We start from the raw sequence: 13,707 nt of genomic DNA, 5'->3' as shown, positions 1-13,707 counted from the left end.
TGTTGAGTATACCCCTTCGTTACCAGATGGGCCTTATATATTTCAATTGTCCCATTTGACTTATGCTTAACTTTGTGAATCCATTTGTTCCTAATTGCTTTGTGTCTTTTAGGAAGATTAACCAATTTCCAAACACAGTTTGATCTTATAGACTCAATCTCTTTTTCTATTACTTTCATCCATTTTTCTTTTGTAGAAGATAAGAGAGCTTTTTTAACATTTCTTGGATTTTATTCATCTTGAGGGGTTATCAAGAATGCTTTCCCTTCTATGTCAAAACGATATTGAGAAATATTTCCATAATTACTTTGCTTGACTTGTGATTCTTAGGAAACTAATTCACCAATTCATCATCTTTAGTCATGCATTAATTGATTTGGAATTAACAAACATTTGCCTCATCCATCTTGTAAAGAGACATTTCTTGATTTATCTCACTTCTCATTAGAAACTCACTTTCTAGAAAAATGGCATCCTAAGATTTAAATTCACTTACACTTCCACTTGATTGTTTACGCATGAACACATATCCCTTTAAATGCTTGGTGTATCTTACAAATATACTTTTTTTACCTCAATGACCTAGCTCATCAAATGGATGAACAATCTCATGTACATAGGTAACACAACCTTAAGATTTCAAATTATCGAGATTAGATTTTCTCCCAGTCCATAATTTATAGAGGTGGATGTAATTGACTTGGAAGGCACTCTATTGAATACATAGGCAGCAATTAACAAGGCATCACTCTAAAAGGTGATTGGCAAATTTGCTTGGGCATTATAGACCTTACCATTTCTAGAAGAGTTCTATTTCTTCTCTTTGTATTACCATTTTATTGTCAAGTCTTTGAAATGGTCAACTACTTATCAATACCCTTTTCATCACATAATTTTCTAAACTAATTGGACAAATATTCACATTTTCAATCTTTTCTTAATGCCTTAACATTTCTATCTAATTGATTTTCTACTAGTGTCACATACATTTTAAAGCACCTTAATGCTTTAGACTTGTGAGAAATTAAATAAATGAACCAGAAATGTGTGACATCGTCAATGAATGTGATGAAATACTAACATTATTTTCATGACCTAACATTCATTAGGCCACAAATGTCAGAATGTAGCAACTACAATGGAACTTCAACTCTAGTTTTTTCACTAATTGGTTTTCTTATCATTTTTTCTACTAGACAACTTTCACATAATGGTAAATTAACTTTCTCAATATGACTTAGTAATCCTTCTTTTACTAATTTATCCATTCTTTGTTAACCTATATGGCCAAGTCTAAATTGTCAAATATTCACATCAATATTCACATTAAAATCAACCATAAAAGAAAAACTTAGATTATTGTACATAACAATATCTAACATAATAAAACCATTAGACAAATATCCAGATCCATAATAAGTTGTATCCAAATACAAACTCAAACCAATATTATTGAAATTTAAAACAAATCATAAACTAAGAAGAATAGTAACAAAAATCAAATTTCATTGAATATCAAGAGTAAAAAATATATCATGTAGGATAAGGGTTTTTCCATCACGTATGCATAGCTTACAGGTGGCAATTCCCCTTACTTCAATTAATGAATTGTTTCCTACATAAATCAATTTTGTTTTGCATGGAATCTAACAAAAATCCATGAATGCATTCCTGTCTTAAGCTATATGGTTTGTGACCCCTGAGTCTACAATCCACAAATGATGTAATTTAGTCATCATAACAGTACTAAAAACAAATACAATACTTTTAGCATTATGTAAAAATGCTTGAAAGGTTTGTACCTTATTTAGCTCATTTGCAAACACGAGTAAAATGACATTTTTTACCACAATTAAAAGACTTAACTCTCTGCTTGCACTTCTTAATGTGAGCATTAGACCTTGCCCTTTGTTGGTTTGGCCACTTTTTGGCCTATTCGAAGTTTTCTCTTTATTCCCACCTGGCCTATGCTTGAAGCCCAAAGCTTTTTTGAACTAGACGATGCCATATATGCATCAACACTAGGCTTAGATAGTTCCATACGATCTTCCTCCAATTAAAAATGATAAGAAACGTTATCGAGAGTTTTTATACTCTCATTATGGGTAAGGTGCAACTTTATGTGCTCTTAGCTATGTGGCAAATAATGAATAATGGCTTGAACCTGTTGTTCATTTATTAGAGTGTAGCAAGCCTCATTCAGCTCACTTATCATGTTTGACATTTGCCTCACATTTTACCTCATAATCTGATTACGTTGCTTTTATAGGTGTCAAATTTAATAGTAAGCTGCCTTAGTTTGGTAACTGAAGTTGCACCGAACTTTGCTTTCAAGGCACTCCACATCTCTTGGCTATTCCATGAGACTGAAACTAGCGTATAACATTATTTTTCATACTTCTAAGTATCGTAATAAGTGCAGTGAGGTTTTTTTTTTCAAGCCTCATAAGCATTTCAATCTCTCTTGTGCTGGGATGTCTTTCCATCCTCGGGCTCATCAAGGACATTATTTAGAACATTAAAAACCTTTTATTCTTCAAGTACATATTGGATTTTCATACTCCAGAACTCATAATGGTCTGTATTTAGCTTTTCACCCTTATTTAACTCAGGAACAATGTTCTTTGAAGCAAAAGCCATTTCAAAGTATAATTCTACATTCAAGAGACATGCAATAATTAATGCCTAACATTGCACACTGCTCATTTTTCCATAATGTCATAAATAAAATAATGACAATTATTTACATAAAAATGAAACCAAAAGATCACTATATTCGTAATCAAATTTCATTTTTTTTAATGTGTTTGATTATCATTAATTTATTTCATTGTGCAAAATCAATCATTTTAAGATAGAACAACCAATTATCTTACAACTCCCATTAACCATAAGGTTACCAACATATAATCAATTACACATATATTGATTTCACATAAACAAGTTTTACAAAACATAATTTGAATCTATAAACATGTTCATGAAAAAAATATACATACTGAATGTTAATTAAATATATTCCTAATCATTTCGGATGACATGTCTAAAAATAAGCATTGATTTTAAAAACTCTTATGATAGTTTTGAATTCACGTTGTCTATTCATGAAACTCCAAGAATTTTGTGTTTTCTATTATAGAGACTTGGGCATACTGAGATGGTTGCACTCCTATTCGCCCCCATTTTCATATATTCTTTCATGAATCCTTAATTAAAGTTTTATACTTAGGATTACTCTCCAAAAACATCCAAGCATCTTGAATAAGATTCTTTTATCTAAAAGTCAAAAGTGTACCCATCAATTTTCATATTTGATCTGGTTATTCTTAATGTGTATGTAGCTATACCATATCAATTCTTAGATTGTGCCATTGACCTTAATGTTATGCCTCTCAATATCATTATTTGGATCCATTCAATATTATGTCAATTCCACCATTAGGCTTATAGCTCTAAGAAATTACATCTGTGTCCTTATAACAATGGGACAACTCACGAAAATAGTTATATTCTCTATAACAAAGTACGAGAAAAATCATGAATTCATGAGTCAAAACAAGTCAAAAAATGATTAAAACTTGTCTCAAACATTCTTGTGTGATTTGACATCCCAAAGTCAATCAAGGACAATATTTAAATTTTTTTTTAATTTTTTTTGCTTAGGTCATCCGGACGCACCATCTAGAAACTGGAAAAAATATGATATGAAATAGCAAAATATTAATGGTATTTCCTCTCTTTTTTTAATTCCTAGACTTATCGCAACAATATTAATTATATCAAGAATACAAAAAATTATATGAACTTCTGTGGGTGTTTGCAAACATGCAAACACATATTCGGTTTTCGATTATGAAAAACATAGAAATGAATCAGAACATAAGCCAACCTATCTTTGATACCAATGTTAGATAAAGTACATGCAAGATATATATATATGAACATAATCATATATAATTACTTATTAAACGAAAATGTAAGTGAAAGACCAACTTGAATTACATAGATGCACATGGGTATATGTGTTTGTTTGAATTGAAAATACTCAATAGGACTGAAGAAGAATGAGAGAGTCTATGAGTATTAATTATGAGTGTTTGACTTGATTTTTGTTTGTAATTCTCTATAACTAGTGAATTTATTTTTTTTCATCTATGGATGTAGGCGGGTTGTATTAAATAATGTTAAGTTGTTGTCTCTTATATGATTTATTGATTGTTTAGTTTGCTTCTACTTGCTTGGATGGTTAATTGATTGGAAGCTTTTTTGCCTAACAAAACACTCATATTTCAGAGAAAGTTAAGAAGAGACCTTTTAATTATTTATATATCTGATTCACCTAGTTAAGTTATTAAGAACATCCCAACTGTGAAGTTAACCTAAGAAACTTGCCATATTTCAAAAAAAAAATTTTTTTGAAGTTTTTAATCTACCCTTAACCCCTTACCTTAATACTCATATGGTTGAAAAGGACATTATGCGCCCAAACTCTTGTAAATCCGTAACTTCTAAATATAAACTCTAATGACAGGCCAATTGATCCATGGGATAGTCAACATATTCCAAAGTTATTTTTAATTTTTCTATTCAGTGAAATAATATTTGATAAAACAATCTTTGTAAAATAATTCTTAGTGAAGGACTTTTCAGTGAAGGTGCTAGAGTGCTATTCCGTAAAAATGTTGATATGTGGAATAACCTTTAATAAAACAATTTTGTTAGTGTTCTGAATTACTAATAAAATAACTTTTCCATTGAAGCAATCATTATTGAAACAAGTGTGTTTTCAGAATTACTCTCATTATGTATTCGATAATCCGAATTTTGTAAAACATCTTTAGAGAAATTTAAAAAATAAAATATTAATAGTCAATATCAAATATCTACACCAAAAATCCCATACAAGATAGATTTAAAATTAGAACCAGTTTTTGGCGGCAGCAAAATATGAAATACTACAAGAGCACTTTGGCAGGTGCTGCTTTTGATATTGATAATTTATGGTTTGAAGGCAAAATGATCAAATACATCCATACTTCATTTATACGCTGTGCATAAAGCTATTCATTTTTTGACCTTATTTATTTATGTTAAATATATACATTACCATTTTATGATATATTTATGTATTTTGAATTTATAAAGGCAATATAACTATTTCTAGGAACTTTATTTTTTAAGAAAATCTAAAAGTAATATATATATTTATATTACTATTTACTTGGTTGAAAAACACATTATTATGCCCATAAACTTTCTCAAATCTCTAACTTCTAAACACCAACTTTATTAATGTACCAATTGATCTAAAGATTAATCGGCACTTACACATTTTTATAACCTCATTTATTTTTAGATATTTTATCTCTAATAACATTTCTTTATTGTAAAATCAAACACTCAAAAATTTCAAATCATAATTATTCATGATAATTCTCACACCATTTTTCATACACAGTTTTTCAAATTAAATTTTTTTAAAAAATTACAAATAAAAGAAATTTTATAATTATTATAATCAAATATTACATTTGTATGTAAAAAAATTATTTAATTAATCAATAAATTAAAACATAATTAATTAAACAAATCTAACATAAAATTGAGTGAAACCTACGTATAATAAAACTTAAATCTAAGATCCCATAATTTTAAAATTTTCTCTTTGCCTCCAAGGTAAATTCTAAACGCCTCAAATCGGAATTGTTTTTAAACCACAATAGCAATGTCACTTTTCATGGATAAACAAAGTGGGTTATTTTTTTACCCTAGCTCTCTGATTCTGTCGTCAACCAACAAAGATGACGTCAGTTTCATATTTCATTGTGAATTATCTATTATTTAAACAATCTTGTCTCGAAAAAGCAAGCGATGACGCAGTTCGCAGAGCTCAGAGGAAGAAGAAAACCAAAAAGCTAATAACAAACCGCAGGTAAGAATCATACAATATTTCTAGAATGATCGAATTAAGCACAACGATTCATTCAATCAGACTGATTCGTTTTGTTTTGAATGGATCAGTGGGTCCAAAGCCCTCGCCAACGTGGATCAAACCGCGTCTTCCACAGGAAGCTCTCTGTTTTTGTCCATAAAATCTGGGTATTAAAAAAAGAAAAACAAATTCACAAGCTTGTCACCCTTTGATTGGTTCTGTTCACAAAAGAATTTTTTTTTTTTAAATTCCTTTGGATTTCCTAGGTTCTTAACATGCACATTTTCAAAATCCTTTTTACTTTTGCAGTTGCTTGGAAGCTTACATCGTCCAGGATTTTTAGTGCCCTCGTAACAGTAATCCCAGCACTTGTATAAATACCCTTAACTGGATTACACTTTCTCATTCATGAACCAATCAGTTTTCCCCAACAAAAACAAGAAACCAATAAATATATGGAAGGAAAGACTAGCAGCAGTGCGCGGGCCGGCTTGTCTTCAAGCTATAGAGGCGTTCGCAAGAGAAAATGGGGCAAATGGGTGTCTGAAATTCGAGAGCCTGGAAAAAAGACTAGAATCTGGCTAGGAAGCTTTGAGACACCTGAAATGGCAGCCGCTGCTTATGATGTAGCAGCGTTACACTTCAGGGGTCGCGAGGCACGTCTTAACTTCCCTGAGTTGGTGACTTGTCTTCCCAAGCCAGCAGGTTCCAATGCTGAAGATATCAGAATGGCAGCTCACGAGGCGGCCTTGCAGGTAAGGACTAGCGCGGCAGGGTCCGAGGCTGGCAGCTCCAGCGCCAGCGTCGGTCCTGTCACTGTCAGGCTGTCTCAGAGCCAAATTGAGGCTATCAATGAGTGCCCTCTGGACTCTCCCAAAATGTGGATGATGGATGAATCAATGATGTTTTCCAATGAGAATGAGGAGAATGAGTGGGAAGATATGCAAGGTGATTCTCTTTGGGATCCTTAGGTAATGTTTGTTTACTAGTTAGGTAGGACTAATAGCAAATATAGCTATAAAACAAGAGTGATTGCTTTTAATTTGACACTAAGTAAGGCATTTACTACACTTTACAAAGTTGGTTCAACTTCTATGAAAAATATGAGTGCCGATTTATTATTAGTGCATAAAAAATTGAAGTAAAAGTTGAGAGGGTTTTCTGATATTTTGTTTGTTTACTGTTTGATGGAATAGTATGTGTATTTTTGAGGGGCGTGGGGTTGGGGGAGAGATTTCGGAGGGTCCGATTCAAGTTCAATATGAAGGAAATTAAGCAGGCCTTAACAAGCCTTCTTCTAGTGGCTGAGATTTATCTTCTTCAATTTGTGAAAGGACCACCGTCTCACGTGTTGGCTACTTTTTTTATCAGCTGTGGAAGGGTGTGTTGTGATTTATTTTTATTTTATACTACTAAAAAAATAATAAACTCGTGTAATTGACTTCTATTGTCATTGATGACGAAAGAACCAAAAAAAAAAAAAGAACTCTATTTGTCATTTAAATACATGTACCACAAAGTTTGCATATATATTATAAGTGATTAGCGTGTTCAATATCCTATTCTCCTTGGTTTATCAAATCAATATCTAACATCTTACACCTTACACTAAATAGAAGTTAACTACATGATCTATCTATTTGATAAGTGTAGTTGGAATATTTTTTAGATGGATGGGTATTTTTTATATTGCATAGTTAAATGGTTTTTATGCTTTTGAGAAAAATATTAATTTGTTGGGCTAATATAATTTTTGATTTATATATATAAAGTAGTTTGTATTTTTCTGCATGGATTTAAATTTTTTTATAGATTTGATTCTTAAATATCTTTAATAAATTTTTGTGAAAAAGTTAAAATATTATCAAGTATTCATATTAGTTTTATCAATTTATATCTTTAAAAAGAGGCGACAAAATTTTGAATCAAAAGAAAAAAATCTATACAAAAAAAGAAAGATAAGAAGAAAGAAGAATTTAAAATAAATATTATATTTGTAAAAATTCTTTAATTTAAAATAACTATTTTATAATTTTTTAAAATAAAAGACTTTATTAATTTATATTTTTATATTTTTTTAATAAAAGATTCTTTAATACTTCTCTTAACGAAGCAAGAGAGAATTTACTAGTTTTTTTTTTTATGATAATAGTTTTTTGTTTTCGATGGGGATTTGTACTTTTTTCAGCTTCTTATTAAAAATTAATTGCCACATCATTTGTCATTATTTTATAAAAAATTACAAATAGCATTTTTAGCGACGGATTTTCATATTTGATTTTGAAGACCAAACATAATTATACTTTTTCTATTTGAGGTATCCTATTATATTTACTATCTAGATGATATTCTGCACATTACTGTAGATCTAATGTGTTAAATTTTCATGTGTATTTATACTTTTTAATAAATTAAGCACTAAGTATATTCATTCACAATTAATTGAATTTATGAATATCATAGATTCATAAATGATTGTAGACATTAAATTTATCCGGTTTTTAGTCAAGTCTCGTTTTAAAGTTCGTCGCATATCGGGTTTTTAGACTCAGGCCTGATTTCGATTTGATTGGGTTCTAAGCTCGATTTTGACTCAACTGGACTCCAAGCTCGATTTTGATTCAACTGGGTTTCAGGTCCAATCTGATTCAATTGGGCCCAAAGCCCAATCTCTTTATTTAAGCTCAAAACATATTTACATTTTATTTTATTATTTTTGTTACTTTAATATTTATTAATTAAACAAAATATAATAAAATTAAAAAATTAATTAAAAAAAAAGTGGTGGCACTGTCGGCCCCATTTAGCCAACCACCCACCCCATCCAGCCACCAAACCAATCCCATCAGACCAGCCATGCTTGTGACCTAACCAAATCAGCCATCCTTACAGACATCTTCAGCCACACGTTACAGACACCTACAGCCACCCCTATAACCTCTAGACCACCTATTGTCCCAAATATACGTCCGGTCCTATAAAAAACCCAACTTCATTCCCTTCTAGGCTCGGATACACATACACAAACACCCTGCATTCCCAAGAGCACAAAACACCTATATCCTAGCACCCAAACAGAAAAGCAGAAACAAAAACAAAAACAAACAACTAAACAAAAATTAGGCTTATATATAAGAAAAACAAAGCCCAAAATGACGTTGTATTAGACCCAGGAGGATTTGCGTGTCTATCCGAACCTGACCCGAGATCCGCGTAATCGTCCGCTGACCCATTTTCCTCAACTAGCCTTGAACCAGTTCAACTGAACAACGCGTCGAACCGTCATTCAACCGGCTCAACTGAACTGCTTGTCGAACCTCTCTTGTTTTTGGCCCAGCCGAACTATCGTTGACTGGATTGTTGACCGGTCCGATTCAAGTAAAAAAAATTTTTTTTTCAAAAGTTTGTTATTTTTTTATTTATATCATTTTTAACATTATTATTATTGTTATTTATGCATGCTTTAAAATTTTTTAGAGTTTATTAAAATAAATAATTTTTGTTTTATAATAATAATTAACAATAACAATAATAATAATAATAATAATAATAATAATAATAATAATAATAATTAAAAAACAATAACAATAATAAAAATTCAAATGATTTTTTTTTAACTTTTAATTCCTTTTAATTTTTTTAATAATCCAAGTATTAAATAAAAGTAATAAAAATATGCATAAAATAATAATAATAATACATTTCTCTCTGCCTATATGTTGGAGTGAATACAATCGTGTTTTAAATAATGATAATTTCGCCTAAATATTGAGGAATTATTATTAAAAATAATAAATAATATTAAAACTAAATAAATTAATATTAACTCTTCATAATAAAAATTTATTTTCTTAAAAATTATAAAAATTAAACTTGTTCCAAAAGTTCACTTAGATGTTGAAGATTTTCAGAGATGTTCGCGTTTTCTTTAACCTTAAAATCAAAAACTCTAAAATCCAAAATCCCAAGCCTTAAAATCCAAAACACTAAATCCAAAATCTCAAACCCTAAGAGTCTGAACCCAAAGTTAGCATACACCCCCTAATCATTCCCTAAAAATCGTGCACGTCCTAAACCTATACCCTAAATCTACTTCGAAACTTTAAGAATACGTGTGAAAATCTCACATGAAACGATTTGTTCCTGAATGCTGCCTAGATGATGGGGTATTTAGGAAACTTTATTTCATTAAGTTTTTTAACATGAATTATTAATTCGCATTAATAAGGGGATTATTAAATAAAAAGTACTAGTAAATTGGGATCTTAAATATAAACAGTTACACTTAAGCTCTGCCTAGATGTTGAAGAGTCGAGATGGTCTCATTATACTTAAAAGTACAACTTTAAAATTGCATTTCATCTTGCATAATATCCATTGGCATATATATACATAATTATATTATTGTTGACACTCATTTCGCATTCCCCTATCTTTGATCTTTATTTATTACCTAATAATACCATTATTTACTTTCTCGTATAAAATGTTTCATAAAACAAAAATTGATGTATAAATAAAACAGAAATAACATTCCGAAGAAAATAATTCTTGGTATTCTACCTAGATGTTGGGGAGTCACCAACAATTATCTTTCACAAAGAGTGTTATTTTTTTATTTTAAGGAATATCATATTAAATCTTAAAGGAAAAGAGTTATTTTAAATTCTACCTAGATGTTGGAGAATTTTAAGATAATTCTTTAACTTTTTCTTTAATATTCCTAAAAAAGGAATTTTAACCAAAATTTTTTTAAGTAAAGGGAATTAGTGTTAAATTTCAAATTGAAACCATTTTTATCCAACACCGAAAATAGCGCATAATTAAATGGTACCAATTTATGGGCGCTGTGGGGGTGCTAATCTTTCTCCACGTGTAACTGACTCCAGAGCCTAACTTGGTTTTTCATAGACCAAAATTTATCTTTTTGATAAACTTTAAACCCGCTTTTATGATTTTACTAAAAAAATAAAGTTTTTGGTGGCCAATCATACTATAAAACAAATTGATGGCGATTCTCCTTTTATTTTTCTCGATTTTAAAATACTTTACGTCTAGTAGTTCCAAAATCATTATGATAGCTTGGCGACTCCATTGGGGACTTTTGAGAGTCAAGCCAAAATTTTTAATTATGTACTATTAGAATTGTTGGATTTAATTGGTTTTATTTTACATTTAATTTAATCCTTTTTTCAAGAAAATTATATATGTACACGTTAATGAATAAGATAAATTGTATGTTAGTTGTTATTTTATTTTTTTGATTTTACGTTTATGATATTTTGATTAATACGTCACTTTACACATTTTAGCATATTCATTCACATGCATGAGCTCTAGACCCAGGCTCTATTCCTTTTAGAAGAAAGTGAAGTAGCTACACTATCATGAGGTGATAACCTCTACATTTGCTAGCGAAATACTTTCACTTAAATTAAACCCTTTCTGTTAGTAACCTATAATAGGTGAAGATCGGGGAGCCGTACTAGTCTATAACAGACAATAGTTTGAGAAATAATCTAGGAACCTTTAGATATGTAAATCTTAACTCGGCATATAGTGAGCCGTAAGGCCTAACCTTAGAATAGAGCCATGCTGTCCTTCTTTAGAAAATTACCTAAAATTAGGACATTGTATATTCTATTCTGTCACATACTTGTTTGTTTACTTATTTACTTATTTGTTTTATTTACATTATTGATTTGTTTAATTTGTTGCATATAATTTTGTTGCATGCATCATATAGGTATCATATTTCTTAAAAGGATATTGTTTTGGATCAATTTTCAACAAAAAAAAACTTTTAGGAAACCTACAGGATGTCATCCATGTGTAAGAGCTACTTAGAGGTTAAAAGCCAATCAGAAAGTATTCAGGAGAAAAAAAGAGATTGTTTAATAGATGGTCATATCCTGTCACTACCACGTTAGTGTACGTGGATCTCAATCAAAATGACACATCAGAATTGGATGCTATCTGGAAACAGTGGGGAACAAAAAGAAAGGAATCATTTTTTCAAAAAATATGAGGATGTGACACTACTCATGTCAGTAAAGATTGATGAACAGCTGATTAAAGTAGCAGTACAATTATGGGATCCATCTTATCAATGCTTTGTGTTCAACTAAGAAGACTTGACCCCCACGATTGAAGAATATTCATCCTTACTCCGGATAGAGTCTACAAATTAAGATAAGATCTATTGAAAGGAGCATAAGACTACTAGATATAGAAAGAAGTTAGCCAAGATCATGCAAGTAAGGGTTGAGGAGATAGACAAGCACAAGAAAGAAAAAAATAAGGTTGAGACTATTACATCAGCTTTTCTACTTGAGAATATAAAAAAATATATTGATACTAATTAGGGATTGGATGTGTTTGCTTTGGCCATGTATGGATTGATGATATTCTCTAAGGTGTTAGGACATATAGAAGCATCAGTGATTGACTTTTTTGAGCAATTGGATAAAAGTATAAACTTTTCATTGACTATTTTAGAAGAGACTGTTAGATCACTTAATTTTTATAGAAAGAAGGGTGATGGGCGATTTATATGTTGTGCTCAGTTATTTTTAGTTTGGCTCAGAAGTCATTTTTGAGGAAAAGAAAAGATATTATTTTGGCCATTCTCCATTCATTTCGTTCCCATCAAGGAGTTTATTGCTAAAGAATGGAGAAGGGATTAGACAAAAGGTTAATGGATGTTGTTCTTTCTAGAACTCACTAGTGAGGATGTAACATAAAGGGCATCATAGATGCTTCCTATGGCCATCTTGTATAATTGTGGAGACGAGTCATGGATACCCTTGTTAGGAATATAAGGGGCAGTGAGTTATGCACCTCTTATGGTTCAAAAACAATATGACTCATGGCAGTTCATTCCTATGACTCATAGTCTTAGTTTACTCGAGTTTGATTATGGGGCACTTGGTTATGTGAAAGAGGTTCGTGAAATCATCAAAGCATGAAAGCAAGTCAATGAATGAGCACAGCTAGATTTGTAGATAATGTTGCAGAAGGTTACCTTGCGTGGAGGATAAAAAGGGTTAATAAAATTAGGCCTTTACCAATTGATATTTCAAAAAAGTTATCAACTCCTATTTTAGTACCGATATTGTCAACTTTTAAGATTGTCCAATGAGAGTTTGAGATTGAAAGGAAAAAGTTAGAGAAAGAGAAGATGGCTATGATGAATCAGGTTAACCAACTGAGATATGATTTGATGATAAAAGATGATGCAATATAAAAGTTGATCAAGGAATGAAAGGTATTGAAGGAAGATGTACAAAATTTGCATAAAAAAATAAGAAATTAATATTGGACAGTAGACCTTTGAGTTTTTGGTGCCAATTAAACTAGGCATACAAGATTCTGTGCTAGTTAAGTTGGGATTAAAACTCAACTAATGCCAACATAACTATACTTAAACCTTTATGCCAGTTAGATTAGGCTTAAAACTCAACTGATGCCAACTTCATTGGGCTTAACCTCTATGCAAACTATATTGGGCTTAGGACTCAACTAATTCCAATAAAATTGGGCTAAAACCTCTATGCCAGCTAGATTGGATGCAAACTTAATTAGTCTTAAACCTTTATGCCAATTAGATTAGGCTTAAAACTCAAGTAATGCTAATTTAACTAGGCTTAAATCTCTATGCCAACTAGATTAGGCTTGGAATTCAACTAATGAAATCATCTAGTGCCAATATCATTGAATTTAAACTTCTGTGCTAACTAGGTTAGGCTTAAAAACTCATCTTAACTAAATATCAT

The 13,707-nt window shown here is 30.6% G+C and overlaps 1 protein-coding gene across 1 annotated transcript; it reads left to right on the top strand.

Annotated features, from left to right (window-relative positions):
• Nucleotides 1-5,783: 5,783 nt before the first annotated feature.
• Nucleotides 5,784-7,476, top strand: LOC111315057 (ethylene-responsive transcription factor ERF021-like). The gene has a single exon (XM_022916676.2). The coding sequence runs from the start codon at nt 6,388-6,390 to the stop codon at nt 6,901-6,903; it is 516 nt and encodes a 171-aa protein (XP_022772411.2). The 5' UTR covers nt 5,784-6,387; the 3' UTR covers nt 6,904-7,476.
• Nucleotides 7,477-13,707: the final 6,231 nt, after the last annotated feature.

This window comes from Durio zibethinus, chromosome 20 (assembly GCF_047325235.1).
Source record: "Durio zibethinus cultivar Kanyao isolate XHJ-2024 chromosome 20, ASM4732523v1, whole genome shotgun sequence".
Classification (NCBI taxonomy): Eukaryota; Viridiplantae; Streptophyta; class Magnoliopsida; order Malvales; family Malvaceae; genus Durio; species Durio zibethinus.
Note: the sequence above shows the minus strand (reverse complement) of the source record. Positions and strands in the feature narration are given on the sequence as shown.